This window comes from Scomber japonicus, chromosome 20 (genome assembly GCF_027409825.1).
Source record: "Scomber japonicus isolate fScoJap1 chromosome 20, fScoJap1.pri, whole genome shotgun sequence".
NCBI lineage: Eukaryota > Metazoa > Chordata > Actinopteri > Scombriformes > Scombridae > Scomber > Scomber japonicus.
Genome location: NC_070597.1, coordinates 14014231 through 14030500, shown reverse-complemented (window position 1 = coordinate 14030500; position 16270 = coordinate 14014231). Strand labels below are relative to the sequence as shown.

The 16270-nt window shown below is 40.5% G+C and overlaps 1 protein-coding gene across 1 annotated transcript; it reads right to left on the bottom strand.

Moving 5' to 3' along the window:
• Window positions 1–4071: 4071 nt before the first annotated feature.
• tdrd1 (tudor domain containing 1) lies at window positions 4072–15258 on the bottom strand. The gene is given in 23 exon segments (XM_053340723.1): window positions 4072–4143; window positions 4297–4340; window positions 4450–4515; window positions 5016–5435; window positions 5531–5698; window positions 7538–7666; window positions 7772–7888; window positions 7976–8323; window positions 8656–8823; window positions 9044–9151; window positions 9523–9654; window positions 10042–10308; window positions 10709–10879; window positions 11098–11205; window positions 11454–11630; window positions 11987–12070; window positions 12201–12366; window positions 12559–12702; window positions 12808–12987; window positions 13087–13208; window positions 13427–13549; window positions 14764–14824; window positions 15070–15258. Coding segments are annotated over 23 exon segments (3564 nt in total).
• Window positions 15259–16270: the final 1012 nt, after the last annotated feature.

Sequence of the window (16270 nt, the reverse complement as noted above, 5' to 3'; positions counted from 1 at the left end):
TTAAAATCCCCACCTGGCTTCCTCTGTTCATTGTTGTGTACACATTAGAAGTTGAGAGGCTGCAGATATGGTTTGATTAACTGTGGCTGCTGATAAGCTTGGCCATAATATCCTGTCTGTAGCTGAAGTGTGTGTGTGTGTGTGTGTGTGTGTTGGGCTGGGCAAAGAGTACGGACGTGCCAGAGACACCCTCCCTATAGGTAAGGCCGTGTGTGTTTCTGAAACAGAGATAGAATTGTGTGCAGGACGGGGCCTCTCTTTAAGAGGAGTCTGTGTGTCTGTGATACAGATCTGAGGAGCTGACATGCAGTGACTGTCTGAGAAGCCCCGGGCAGATAAACATCACCAGGGCTATTGATGCTGTATGTGTGCACTCGCTGATACGTACGTCTGGAGGACAAGAGATTTTCTTACTACCGGGGGGGGGGTGCGGCTTTGAATGTGTGCACTGCTTGTAGGAGGAAGCAGTCATGCATGCCTACATATAAAACACGCATATACACACACGTGCACCACACACACCTGTCTCAAAATTGGCAGCCTCTTCACAAGCATTCTTCTGGATCCCTCCACCCCTCATCTTTCTGTCCTCCTCTCTCGCTGCCTGTCAGTGAACACCTTTCTGCTCTGTCTGCACTGCAAGTTCGGGTCCAGCTAAACTGAAAAACCTCTACAGACTGAACAAAAGTAAAGATACAGATCAAGATCCTGTATGTGCCTTTTGTTGCTGTCAGGGCTCAAAATGTGTCACTGAAAGTCAAAATCAGATATGAGAGGAGGAATAAGACAATTTCTTTCACATTTCTGGCCTAAATTGAATAGTTAGTCTAACCCTTGTAGGCTATCAGTTCTCATATAATAGGGATATTCCTAAAATTAAAGTCCTAAGTTGTGGATGTGCCGTCTGTTTTGAATTGGTTGGCAGGTTGGAAAGTGCCTCCATTCTGTGGTCTATAATTAGAAATGAGTGCTAGTTTCTGGACCAACTTCACACAAAATCCTGAGATCTCCTAACCTGTACTTGATGTGTGAGACACCCTAACAGTTTAAGGTAGTTTTTAGGATGAGTCACCAGAAATAAAACACATTTAAAAACGACAGAGGAACAAATGTGGAAACTTTTTTCCTCCATAATGTGACATGTGTCTCATTAAAGAGCCACAAATATTTATAATTCAAAATGTCTTGCATATAAACATGAAAATGTGCAAGAGCAAGCATACAGAGCCTATGATTACTCTTTTTAACTTCACAAACATGGAAACTGAATCAAATAACCATCTAAATGCAATAAGGGTCATTGATGTGATATGGTATGATTGTTTCCCCCCCCTCTACCTTACACTATGTTATTTAGCAATTTCCCTCTTGACCAATAATGTAAATCTTATCTTAAAATATTTCACCTTATTCTTTTCCTAAGTGAAATAATAGCCTACAAGATGCTCATCTGTAACTTTCAAGGGCACACACACACACACACACACACAAAATCAATGAAACCTGTTTTTTCATTGTAGCTGGTGTGTCAACATCTGGTCACTCTGAAATGTGTCATGGGTCAAGGCAGTCTTAAGATGGGGTCAGAGGTTATGACCCTGACATGCAACAGTAGAGGAGGTTTACTCAAGAAACTAAACAAACTGATCCGTGTCAGCCTACTTAAGTACAAAGTAGGTACAAGGAATTCAAGAAATGCAGTTTTAAAGTAGTTTTTAAGCTCTCAGGTATTGCTTTAAGTACCTGGTCGCTTTCCCATATAATTGGATTATAGAACAACCTGAGGAAACTATTTGATAGAGACATCACATCATCAGTTCCCTTAATTTAAAATATGAGGAAATGTAGTTTTTTAAAATAGATCTGATCTGACATCTGTTATTAGATGGTCTCTCTATATGTCCAAAACTACACTGAAACCCTTTCACTTGTTTTAATAAAAAGCTTCTTTGGAGTCACACGTCGGAGAAAATGGATAGTAAATACCTGACTGCAGACTCCGCACTCCGCCACCAGACGAGCGAAGAAATAAACACACTCCCATCTTTTCCTTCAATGAGCGATGAAAATGCTTTCACTTACCCCGAGCTCCTCAGTATTCACTATCCTTTATTAGTAAGTGTTTCAGAAAGCAGTCCCCCTCTCTGCGGCTCCACACTGATCTGATCTACATGGCTTTCAGTTCCCGTCAGGAGGAGAGCAGCGACCCCACCTCCTCACCAAGCCCACCTGTGATGTACCTGCACCGGCGCGGTCTAAATGTACCCTCCTTATTCCACAATAGGTAATTATAAAAGACTGGGAGGCGCCGACACGCATATTAAACGATTCCTGCTAGTACCATTATTATTTTTCTCATCTCCAAACTAATCCACATACTCACCTGCTGATTCATTACGCAGCCTGGTAGCACCGGTTGTACTTCTTAACCACTAATTCATCTATTATTTAATTGATACCATAGAGCAGGGGTGTCAAACATGCGGCCCGTGGGCCAGAACCGGCCCGCCGCGGGGTCCAATTCGGCCCACTTTCCTTCCTGTCTTTTTTTCCTTCATCCCTGTCATCTGTCCTTCCTCTCTTCCCTCCCATATTCTCTTCCTTCATTCATTCCTTCCTGTCCTTTTTTCCAACCTTTCCATCTTTTCTTTCTTCCCCCCTCACTTGTATTCTTTCCTTTTCTTCTCCTTCTCTTTCCATCCCACCGTCCTTCCATTTGTCCTTCCTTCCTCCCTTCTTTTCAATCAAGATCAAATTGGGCTGTTTGTGGCCCTTTAATGAAAATGAGTTTGACAGCTCTGCCAGAGGTTAACTCAATGGGAGAAAGAATGTCTACTCAGTATAGGCTTCACTCTTTACTGCCAATCTACAGTATAGACATTTATGGAATAAATCTTATCAAATACTAGCTCAGCCTGATGCATTTTAATTTGGGGATCCTCAACACTAGAAAGTTTGAGAACTGCTGCTCTATTGGATTGAGATGTGGTGAATGTGGAGGCCACCTGACTACATTCAACTCACTGTCATGTCTAAGAAACCATTTTCAGAGGATTTGTGTTATCCTGCTAGAGATAGAAGGGTACACTGTGGTCAGCAACAATGCTTGGGTAGGCTGTAGTGCAAGATTTAGGGAGGATCGATGGACAGAAATAGAATATATGTATAATGTTTCAATTAGTGTGTAATCACAAGGGAAAAAAAGGATCACCGTTTTTATTACCTTAGAAAGAACATGTTTTATCTACTGAGGTCTCTGCATGTGTTTTTCAGATCAGCAGTTAAGGAAATACTCAAACCAGCCCGTCGGGATACAACAACCATGTCATGTTCAAAGTCACTTAAATCACCTTTCTTCCCCATTCTGATGCTTGGTTTGAACTTCAGCAGATCATCTTGACCCACGTCTATATGACTAAATGCATTGAGTTGCTGCCACATCATTGGAGGATTAGATATTTGCATTAACAAGCAGTGTAACAGGTGGCCAGTGTGTGTATGCAATCAATTCAAATGATGCACAGTCAAATAAATGAAACCGTCAAAGTAAAATAACATACACATCCCTGGTTTGGAGTCTGAACTTTATGTTAAAACTGAAACACATGTCAACACAAATCAATCAGGCTGGACATCCCACCTGAACAGGTGATTAGGACTGCAAAAAGGAACAGAAGACAGCACAGCATGCACTACAGCACACTTACAGGACACAAATACACACTTGAATTGAGTTTGAACACCTCGTGTTGATGATTTTTTCTGCTGACTTTAACAGGTAAACCTAATAAGTGCATTCAACATCTTTATTTTCTGAAAACCTCCAGAGATTTTAAAACCTAAAAAGTAAAATAGTGACAGGAATTTAACCACAGGTTAAAAACATAAAAGTCCTGATCATAGTCCAAGATCTGTAATGAGGTCACACAAATAACATTAAATGATAAGCTAGGTGTCAGTTTCTGGAGGTAGCATTCAGAGTGAACTTGTTTTAAAGGAAACATGGTCTGAAAAAAAAAAACCTGTTTAACAAATTGGTGAACAAGAGTAAAGTTGTATACTTGGTAAATCTTATTTCGTCTGTCCCACTAACTGCTTGACCAGAGAAATCTGCAGCTGCATCAACTGTTCCAGGTGGTCGATCTGTGAAAGGCAAGACAAATCAGATATTTATAAAATATTACTTTTCTGTAACAAGTGTGACAAAACACTGTATGTGCAAGATGTCCATGAACATGATTAAGATCTATCAAAAAGAAATAAAACAAGTTCAAAAGCAGTGAAACCAGTTCTGACCTTGGTCTTCAGGCTCAGACAGCAGCAGGCAGAGTTCTGAGGATCTGCAGTTCAAACAAAGTCAAGTGAATGCTAAAAAGTCACAAACCGGTCATAGCATGACAAAGCCTGAGGTGCAATAATATATAAAATATGATCTGGAGACCAACATACCGTTAGTCTTTGTATCCATTTTGCATGGTGGCTCCATTTGCTCAATAATCTTCTGTATTGGATCTGCTGAAAAACAAAATATCATCTTAGAACAGCTACCTGATTTTAGCTCCTGCTGTACCTCATCAGCCAGTGTGACTAATTAACAGTAATCAAAAACAAACACTCCATTCATTAACTGAATAATGGAATTAATCACATCATACTGTATTTTGTGCATTTTTAAAAGGTATGCTGTTGCTTTTTTATCATTACATCTTACATTATACACTTTTTATGGTCTTATTTCAATAATTTCACTCTTGTGAAACACTGTGACCTTGATCTCTGCTAGGTGCTATATTAAATAAACTTCATTTACTTACAGCTATTCTTTCTAGTCACTCAAACTTGAATAAGCAAAACAACATGATGCAAATCATAAATTGTGCCATTATAAGAAAGTACTGGGCTAATATTTAGTTTGTGTTGTACCTTCTTAAAAACAAAGACTACTTTACAGACCTAATAGTCAAAACTAGCATCTGAATTCTGCAATCACAGTGAAATTCTTAAAATCGACCAACCGCTGACGGACTCCGCTGAAGTGTTTTTCTTCTGCTGTGGCATCCAGGATGTCAGATGATCTGAAGTTATATCTGGGTCAGTGGCAGCTGTTGAACTTTCCAGCACCTTTTGGGTTTCAGGTACCGACCTGGGTTGGGGGCAGTCAGGGGCAGCTGTAGTGCTGGTAGAAGTTGTGCAGCTGTCAGTTTGGTCAGTCTTCACCATATTGGATGGGAGAGTAGTACTCTTAGTCTTGGCCTGTAGTGCATCCAAAATCATGGAGGTGAGGTTTCCCCCACCTTTCTCAGCAGGCAATGTGAGTGAAAGGATGTTAGCAGAGCCATCGAAGGACTGGACAGTGGCGAGGACACCATTCATCAGCAGGCTTTTAAACATCTGCTGCACCTCCACTGGCCACTCAGCTGGAAAGTGTTCCTTACCTGAGAGTTCAGAGAGCCAGTAGCAATTACAAAAGGGTTAGGGTCAAAATTGGAATTAATGCCAGAGAGAAAGAACAGCAGCACTACTGCCTTACCAGTGAGGGTGCAGCGGGTGATCTGAAAGGGGAGCTGCATCAGGTGTGTGGGGATGGGCAAGATTCGGGAGATTGGAACTTTCTCTGTGTTGCCGTAGTCTGCGTAGATGACACTCATCTCATTCTCACTGGCTTCCAGGACCACCGCACGGTACCAGTTTTTATCAGCTGAAAAAAAAATAATTTTCTTTCATATAGCAGGTTTGTGATGATAAACTGAGAATAAGAGAAAAAATAGTATAGTATAACAGGAATATTCGTTTACCTTCATGCCAACCTCCAGAAGGTATTTTTTGATTTTTTATCTGCTTGTGTATTCATGTAATATGCTTTAGTAATTCACTAAATGTCAATGAAACATAAAACACCCTCCATAAAAATTCTAAAACATTTGTGTTTTTTGGCCCTATTACACAATGTACTGACAATACATACATGAGATGTAAGCTAGCTAGTACAAGCACAGTATACTGTACATCAGCCATCTTCAACTCATTCCACAAAGGGCCATGTGGCTGCAGGTTTTCATTCCAACCAAGCAGGAGCACACATGCACACCAATCAGCTGACTGAAGAGTGAGTTCAGCTGATTAAATGAATTGAGCCAGGTGTGCTCCTGCTTGGTTGGAATGAAAACCTGCAGCCACATGGCCCTTTGTGGAATGACTTGAAGATGGCTGCTGTACATTGTGTTTGACTAAACTCAAACTCTATTGCTTTCTATTATTTCCCTCCAGATTCTTTCCAATTCTGTCTCGCCTTGTAACATTTATAAACCTTGGGATAAGCTCAAGTTGAAACATTTTCAATTATATATCATATGTATCTTCTTGTGTCTGTCAATTAGCTTTGTATGCAAGAACGCCGCCTATGCTTTACTTTTGACAAAATTTGCTTTGTTTTACATTTGGACACAGAGTAAGGGTCGCCAACCTGCACAAATTGTAGAAAATGTTTCATATTTGGTAAACATTCAGATAGGCTTCTGAAAAAGCCTTGAACCCAACATTTAAGAGAAGACAATGATAATTTTACTCTCAGAGCTGCCTCTTAAAACATGATGCACCGTTACCAGCTAAGGACCTAAAGGCAGCATTGAAAAAACTCCATTAAAAACAGACCCTGTTGTTAGCTGGGCTGCGGAATGTATGCCAGGCTATAGTCTCCTTCTTGTATGCTGTGTTTAAAGCAGAGTCGCTCCTATGCTCGGCTGCTCACACGCTGTGTAATTATTTCTCCTAGCAGACACCAAATTACCAGCTTAGGTGTGCAGGGGCAACGACTGCAGGTGGGGTCTCGAGACCAGTCAGAGAGCAAACATATCAGCTAGGTAGGAGAATGAGGGAAAGAGATAGATAGCAACAGATATGTGTGCATGAGAGGAGAGTATAGCTGACTGATGGGTCAGCTGGTTTGTCCTCATAGGGTCTCTTGCCTGTAATCAATTTAACAATGTGTGGTAATGATACTGCCTGAGCAGAGATTGGGTTTTCCCAGCTGTAAATATCTGTTAAACTCTAAATGCAGTTTTGTCATAAACCGTGATGTCATGTGAACACGTATCCACCTCACTGAGAAAAGTCTGGCCATAAGCTATAAAAACTATCACATCTTAAATATCATTGATCAAACATTATTTTGGAGTCAAAGAAAAAAGAAAGCATTTACTAATAGTCTAGATAAGTCAATATAATGATGTAACATTAATATATATATAAAAAAAAAAAACTTGATTATTTTTTTCAAATTTGTATGTTTACTAAACTTAGTTGCTAGTTACTTCTAGTTTCAAATTAGACAACTCATAACAGATTTTGGAGAAAATTTGACTAACAAAAAGGGCACTATGAGCGCAAGATTGAACATTAACTTAGCTACTGCAGCACATTGTAGTTTTCAGCAGGCACACTGTCTATTTGGCAATGTGACATAAAGACCAGATATTGTATTTAAATGAGTACTTGCCCAGTGATGATGTATTTATTGAATACTAAGTGTGTTCCTCACCAGAGAACTGGGCACAACAAGCAGCCCCTGGGGCAAGCTTGCTCTGGACAGTGGAGGATAAAGAGGCCTGGTTGTTGCTACAGTAGGCAGCCAGAGCCACCATCACCTCCTGAAGCCTCTGCTGATCCACTGCAAAAATGACGTGCAACAATTACAACAGCAGAGCACAGCAGATTTTCATCATTCTTGCATGTTCTTACAAGAGACACAGAAGTAATAAGTGAGTGTTCTGACCCTGGCTGGGACCAATCAGGTAGAATAGGGAAGGACTAGTGACAGCTGCAATGTAAGGTTGAAAGGTCTCGTTGAGAGGCAGCTCTGTAGTCTTCCAGTCCATTGGAAAAGATGGAGCTGAAAAAGAATTAGACACCATTTCAATCAGACTCCTCAAATGATCAAACAATGCATTTCTTCCTAAAGATGCCGCCTCTAACTGACCTGATGGTGCTGCCACAGGCAGCTCATTAGTTGATATCTCCTTAGAATTTCCTGTCTGGTTGGAGGCTTGCACTTGTATTTGGCTGTGATTGTTTTCCTTTACACCCTCTTGGTGTTTGCCTGCAGAGGCTGTGCTTGTATGTGTCTCTTTTGGAATCTCTCCAGGGACTTTGGCTAGTTGCTCGGCAATTAGGGCAGCTGCCACATTCTGTCCTCTGCTCTCCAGCTCTACACCGTAACCTTGTTCAGTGACAGAGCGGACACATGCCGAGAGCTGCTCACCATCCACCCGAGTCTGGAACCAGAGCAGGGCTTCACTGCTCCACTCTGAACCCAGGGGCTCCACACCTGAATACAAACATACACACCTTGTAAAAAACCTACGGAATACAAATCGCAGGATCACCTCAAATCTTGATCTCACATCAATACCACAGATTTGATTTGCCACACACGTTTAATATAGGGTTACATTTGGAAAAGATATTAAATAAAAACAATATAAAACTTCTTCCATTTAACATGGAAGAAAACACCTTCACACTTTCTTCTTAAAAACACACACACACACACACACACACACACACACACACACACACACACACACACACACACACACACACACACACACACACACACACACACACACACACACACACACACACACACACACACACAACCTGTGAGCCAGCAGCGAATGGCCTGGAAGGGGAGTGCCAGGAGTCGGGGTGTAATGGATCTGAGATGGCCCTCGTCCATCTTCATGCTATAACCATAGTCCACAAAGTACACAACCACATTGTGTTCAGACTGCTCCTTTACCATCACACGATACCAGGCTCCATCACCTGGAGAGCAAAAAGCAGATCATGTACAATAAATTCACCCAAAACAAACAAGAAAAAAGATCATCGTGAATGTAATCTGACCAAGATCATCAGGATATTGTTCCATGGGTTTACTGAAATGTGTTCAATTTTCAGCCAAAGAATAACTTGCCACAGTAACAGCCCGTCTTAAGAACTGACAGTGTTTATGACAACTAGAGGTGCTATTAGGTAGTCTCACCAGGAAACATGGCACAACATGGCTCTCCCACTTTGGGCACAAAAGGTGAAGCATCTGCCTCACAATGCAGCTTCAGTTCAGCCCCCAGCTCTATCAGCCGCTGATGATCTGACAAAGAGACACACAAACATAAACTCAAGTCTTGTGTGGACATCTGAAATGATTTGAAACTTGGTTATAATACATGTACTGCAGCGCTTATCATAGTTTAAGATATTAGGAATAACTTGTATTTCAGAAAACATAAGTCCAATTTTGTGGGAACAATGTAAATTTGTGTCCATAAAATATATGCCAACAGACAAAGTGAATGCTTAGTTGATTCGAGATTACTAGCCTCTAAAATTTAATAAGATGAAAACACACAATTTGAATCAGCATTATTTCTGGATAAAAACTCTTACTAGCACTCATTACCAGCCAGTTGAGCTTTTTTGTAGTCTAAATCAATAACAGCGGCTTGCTAGAAAGAGCCACACCTGTAGGATTGTCAATGCGGCAGAAAAACTCTCCAGGGTTCTCCACGACACTGGCTAGCAGCGCCACTGTCTGGCCTTCACTGGGAAGCTCAGCAGAAGACCACACCATGCGTTCACTGACTGTAGGAGACACTGAAGAGCAAACATCCATCACATACATACAAATGTCACTTTTTGTATAAAATTCTCAGTAGTAGGTGGTAGCTGAGACAGCTGCTTACAGTGAGTGAAAATAATCTGTGACTTTGGTAAGTAAACTTGAGATTTATGATACAACAGCCACAAAGAGAGCCTTAAGTGGCATTTCAATTATCAGTAGCCTAATATTACATTTCTGGTCAAATCCACACAATTCTCCGTAAAAGGAACAATCATTCACTTCAAGTCAAAAGATATTTCTGATGTTTTAGACCAAACTTGATATTGTCATTTTCAACTTTTTACTTGCATGTTGCATCTATAGCATTTTGACTGGGACTGAATGTAAATCCTGAGGGATATATTTCAGATATTTCTCACTGTGTGGTTTTGCAGGAGCAGGAAGAGCTGTTGTCTGGTCGGGCTGCTGGTCACCACTGCTGTTAACAGGAGCAGGAGCCGCATACCCAGCAGAAATCAGCAGCTCCGTGACATTGCCCTGAGGATCACTGGCCTCATCAATCATAGCCACCAAAGCCTTGCCCTCTTGTGCTCCATGGATCTCAATACGTAGTATTCTGTTGGATACCCTTCGTTGCAGGGCCAACAAGCATTCCTCTGACCAGCTCTCCCCAACAGGCTGCACCCCTGGAAAAGACCCCAATCGAGTGTGAGACAACTTCTTTAAGGGAGACTCAAAGATGTGAGTATCAAAACATACATTTTTCAGAAGTAATTGTGGTATCTACTCAAATATAACATTTCAGATTTGCTCAGTGTGACAACCTCCTGGTCTGATATTACAAAGATGTTTCTCAAGAACTCAAATAGAAGAAGTTGTTTAATGCTGACAGACAGAAGGACAGGGCCAAATCACAGTTACATTACTGGTCCAATGTAAATAATGAAGGTAAAGGAGGTTTAAGGTAGATTTCTTTGAGTGACACTGGCTTGTGTCTCAATATAGAGCCACCAAACATATACAGTAATTTTACCCACTATGCTAATTTTCTAAACATTAAAATGTGTGTCACAGTGAAAATACCACCTGCTAGACCACAAGGCATAGCTTGCATGGGCAGGGCCAGAAGTGAGTTACTGATGGGTCGCAATTGGCCTAAATCCACTTCTTCAGAGTTACCGAAATCCAGGTAACCAACACAAACCCGCTCCTCTGAAGAATATGCCAGCACTTTGGCCCTGTACCACTGCTTATCCTCTGGAGGGACACACATGGAGGTCAGGTGATGGATTAACAGTCAGTTTGAAATCTTGTGTGTCCTGTATTGGCTTGTTTAGTTACAATATTATCTCCAAGCTCATTATTTAAATGGAACAAGAATACATATTTGAAGCAGAATTGAAATAAGCCATATTTTAATTAAACAGCGTGCAACGTGTTACAGTGATATATTTATGTTTGCATGTGTGTTGTACCTGAGAACTGGGCACAGCAAACAGTGCCAGGTGCTGGTCTGAAGTTCTGGGGTTCTGCCACCTGACAGCAGTGCTCCCTCAGCTTCAACTGCAACTCTTGAATAACTCCTGTCAATGAATGAACTGTGTCACTCTACAAGTTATAAACAATGCCAGGATAAAATATTTTCAAGGGGAATTTTAGAGCACAACCATGCACACAAACTAAGCAATGCTTCAGATAAACAGAGGAGACTTGAAAAGGATAGTGACTGATTTGCTTTTTGCATTCTTCCTCTAACTGTGACTCTTAACATGAGCCAATTTGTTGAGGTCTCGAGGTTTAAGTTGCATGTGCCAGAACAAATGCTACTTACCAGCGTGTTCCACCTTCTGTACGACAATATCATTTGGTGACTGGAAGTGGGTGACCACAACAGTGAAGGAGTCACCCACTGCCTGTGTCAGTGGCTCTGGCGGCTGAGCCCAGGTGTTGGCGTCCTTCCCATCGGAGCGCCGCCTGAAGTTTTCCAAGGATGCGCTCATCATGGCACCTGAGGAGATCAAAAGAATTACTGAAACTGTCTTCATGTATGGAATATTAACAGGAAGAATTATTTTCCTAGTTAGAAATAATGATTTTAACACTATGGCACAGGTACACACTGAATTTTGTCAGTCTTGTGTCTGATATGGAGTGAAACATACAGTCCTAGTAACCACTCTAATTGTATTATAGAGCCCAACTAATATATTGATTAGTCAATATTATCGACTAATAGTAACCTAAAGATATATCCATATCAGCGTATATGTTGTCTAATATGTGCAGGTTTTTTTTATTTTAAAGTAATGTTGTTCCTTATTCCTGCAAACTGATCTGGGGAAAGCACCCATGAAGCTGACTTACTTATTTCCTGCTCAGTTGGTGCAACACTGACTGTTTCCTCTGCTGCATAACCGTGCTCAAGAAGCAACGTACTTAGCTGCTTTCCTAAAAGAAAACAATGACAATGTTATTGCCTTTAAATTCATACTTTAATTATGCATTCATATCACAAATCATACTTCATTTATCATAAATGAATCATATATATCAGCCATCCTAACACTGTATCACCTACCACTGGAAAGCACGATGTCCACAGCATGGATGTGACCATTCTCTTGTGTTTCCACCACCCTTGCAGTGCAAGTCTTGCCGGCCAACTGCTGCCTCACTACCATACAGCACTCACCAGACCAGGTGCCAGTCGCTGGCACCACTCCAGAAATACGGCACTCCATTGCCTAGAGGGAATAGAATGAACAGCTAGTGTCATCATGGCAGCTATACTGTCTGTTATTTAAAGTTATGAGGGTTTCTGTATATATAATCTGTATTTATAATCATTGAAGCATAATATATACTTTAACACTGATTGTCACACTGGACACATGAAAAAAATTTAACTAATTTGTATGATGGGAACATGCACTCACACATGGACAAAATGGCTGAATATTGGTGGCCAGGGGTCTGATCCTGTCCACAGGGACATCTTCCTCATTGCCAAAGTCAATGTAAAGGACTTTAGCTGTCTTCTGGTCAGCAGCCAAAGTCTGCGCCAGGCCTCGGTACCAGTTCTACACATAAAATATATATAAATACAGTGAGTGGAGGAAAGAAAATATGTAACACAGTGTGCATTCTAAAACTTGTGCCTCTTCATATCATTTGAAAAGTCTCACCAAATCAGCGGAGAACTGAACCGCGCAGACCTCCCCAACACTAGGTATATGTGTCGTCACTGAGGTGCAGCTGTAGGTTTTCTGGAGCTCTGTGCTGATGCTTTGGAGAGCATTAAGAAGCTCTGGGCTTTGGGCAATGAGAAAAAACCTACCAGGGCTGTAGAACTCCAAAACTACTGCCTACAATAATAATAGTTACAACAAACAGATGTTGCAATTTAGTATTTAACACCACAAAAAAGAAGTCTTAAGATTTAAGGCAAACTGGGTGTTTTGTACCTCAAAGTCTGCTCCCTTAATGGATTTAGTTTTCTGCAAGTCCTTCAAATAGACTCTCTGGAGGTTGGGTGCATCTCCCTGCTTCAATAAACACAAATCAATTGTAGAGCTTGAAACTTTTACTTCCATTAGGAGGATCATCAAAGTACTGCAATTACCTTTGAGGCCACCAGGAGAGCTTTGTCTGCTATCACTGGTGAAGCAGTGGCTTCATTTGCTTTCTCTCTACGATATAAGAGAAAAAAGTGAGCAGATTCTATTTACTGGATATAATATACCAATTCCACAATAGGCTTTCATTGTTACTACTATACAGTACAGTGACAGTTAGTCACTGAACCAGCTTACTTTACGGGTTCTGGATCAAGGGGCTTGCACAAGTGTCTGTGTGCCTTCCAGTCTTCTGTCTGGCAAACCACAGAGCAGTAAGGCGTCTTCTTGCAGCGCTTGCACCGAAAATTCCCTGTCAGGTGAACACAGGTGAATTAGAAAGTGATTACTGTACCAACTCTGAACAAGCAGAGGTGTCCCCAGAGTTTTGTTGATACGACTAACCGAACTAACCGCCATAGTCTAATTTGTGCCGCCACAGTCTCACAGTGAGCTGAACAGGTCTGTACCCTCTCCAAAACCTTACGTTGTTTTAGGGCTGAGCGGTATATTGAGTTTTTAAGACATAGCGTATTTTCAGACAAGATATAGGATATAGGAGATCTTCATTTGTGCGGATTACATTATTAAATTACTGAAATAAGTTGTAACAACTTTCTACTGTCTCTGACTCTGCTGCATGGAGGACTCAGCTCTGCCCCTCTAAGACAGAGGAGAGGGGCAGCTAGTTTGCTGTCACTTCTCATGGCGTTGCTCTCCTCTGCTCTCAGAGAGTCTGTTCAATGCGGGAATGCTACTTAATTCCTCCTCACTGTTCTGTATAAAAGGTCCGAACACTGAAGAGGTGGACAGAGTTGCTCTGTCAGTAAGCGGCTACACAATGCTGTTATTAGCAGCTGTGGTTGCGTGAGCTAGAGAGTGAGTGAAATGAGGAAGTGGTGACAGTAAGAAAGCCTGTGAATCAAGATCAATACATTATTTTCTGATTGTTTCACAGCAGCTACGTTCAACAGCACAAATAAACTTCCCCACACACCTCCACTCAACCCTGCAGGTCCACCTCAACCTCTGAATCTGAAACACCTGCGAGCTGTTTAAAACACAGCAGCAGCATTATACTGCTTTAGTTGGTTCAGTTTTAAAAAAGCAAAGTCTTAATGAGAGATGTTCTTTATTTCCATCTGTTGCATAAATCAACTCTGATCCTGATCCACTTCTAAAGACATCTGGAAGTTGAGTATTTTATTGATCAGCAGATAGTTTAGTTATTTTAAGAAATACAATATAGAAAAAGCTATTTACTGAAGCAGTATTTTATATATTCATAAGTAATTAACAAGTTGAATTTAGATAATCACTTCTGCTTTCTTTGTTTCACAGGGGAAATATGGGCATTGGTCTTTTTTGATTGTTTGATTGGAACATTAAATAAACTGGTAAAAGGTCTTTCTTGTGCTTTGTGGGTGGGTCATAACCAGTTTTCTTCCAACCAGTTGGAATACAAACATGTATACTGGAACCATACTCCTTTATGCAGTATTATGACTTTAAAGTCTGCAGTATTACCTTGCTGACCACAGTAGTTGCAGAAGTACACTATCAGTGCTGGTGGCATGAATCCTAACACCTGTGAAGACAGAAAAAATTGGCACTGAGGAAAGAACTTTCATTTAGACAGAACACACTGAATTAGCCAATGACGAAAAAGTCTGACACATACTGCAGATTTATCCCTCATGGATGGTGAATTAATTGGACCTGCAAAAAAAAAAAAAAAAAAAAAAAAGGTAAATTAACCTGGTCTTAAATACATTTGGTTGCCAACAAAATCATCATTGGGTGTTGGCAACCAAAAATTCATCAAGCAGCTACACCCTTGCTCATTTAATTAAACGATAATGGCGGTATTGACTTACCATCTCCTGTGGCGCTTGCCGCGGGCCGCACAGGCGTTGCAGCGGGCATGGTGAGCGACGCGGTGCATAGAGCCATGGGGCTCGATGATGGTTTCCTCAGGGGTAGGTTAGGCCGTACCAAATTTTGGGGAAACGAGCTTTTCATAGCGGCAGCTATCAACATCAAGTTATACAAGGTCAGACAGTTTATCATAATATGAGGAACATTTTTAAGGCACGCCAAGCGCTAAAGGTGCCGAAAAAAGCTGCACTTTATCATATCATTTTCATGCTAGCACGTTAGCTAGCTAATAAAAAGGTTGTTGTATGGCAGAAATTACTCCAACAAACGTAAATAATGTTGTGCTAAGAAGCACAACTAAATATCAACACAAACAAGTATATATCAATGTGTAATTTATAGTTTTAAAATTAATTTTTGCAAAGTCGACGTTTTACCTGAGGCACGTGTTGGAAGAAGAGGTCAAAGTATTGCACATGCGCAGTAGCGTCACCTGCACAGAGGTCAAAAGGTCAGGATTTGCCTCAAAAACAATGACAACTACATATTGACCTGCGATGCAAAATTGTATTTTTTGTTTGATAGTTATTTTAAATATTGTACTAATGGCTGAACATGTTTTGTCCTCACTTTAGCTGACTGTGAATTTATATAGCATAGATAGTTATTCTTGATTTTTTAAAATTAATTAATTAATGTATTATTTAAAAAATCAAGTTTGCACATTTTTTACATATTTATTTATACATTTGTGACTTTTAATGTTCATTACATTAACAAAGACGGTCAGTTCCGATGTTGCTCTTGCCTCTTGATATTCTTTATGAGTGACAGGAAAGGTTTTTTGATATGAGAAATTCTTTATAACTAACAATTTGAGCTTCATCCTTTTAGACGTCAAAAACATTATAGTCCTCTCAACTTGATGTTGTAAAGGCCGTTTCTTGCTTTATGCAAACTATGCATATGCTAAGGATAGTTACAGTAAAAAAGCCTAAAAAAAAAGGCTAAAAAAGGAATTAAAAAGACAAAAGAAACATGAATAAAAAGATAAAACTTACTAACTAGAGTGAATATAATAAAATGAACACAATTTTAAAACATGAAAACAAAGACATCTAAACAGACTATAAACAATTCTTAATCAAATGGTTCT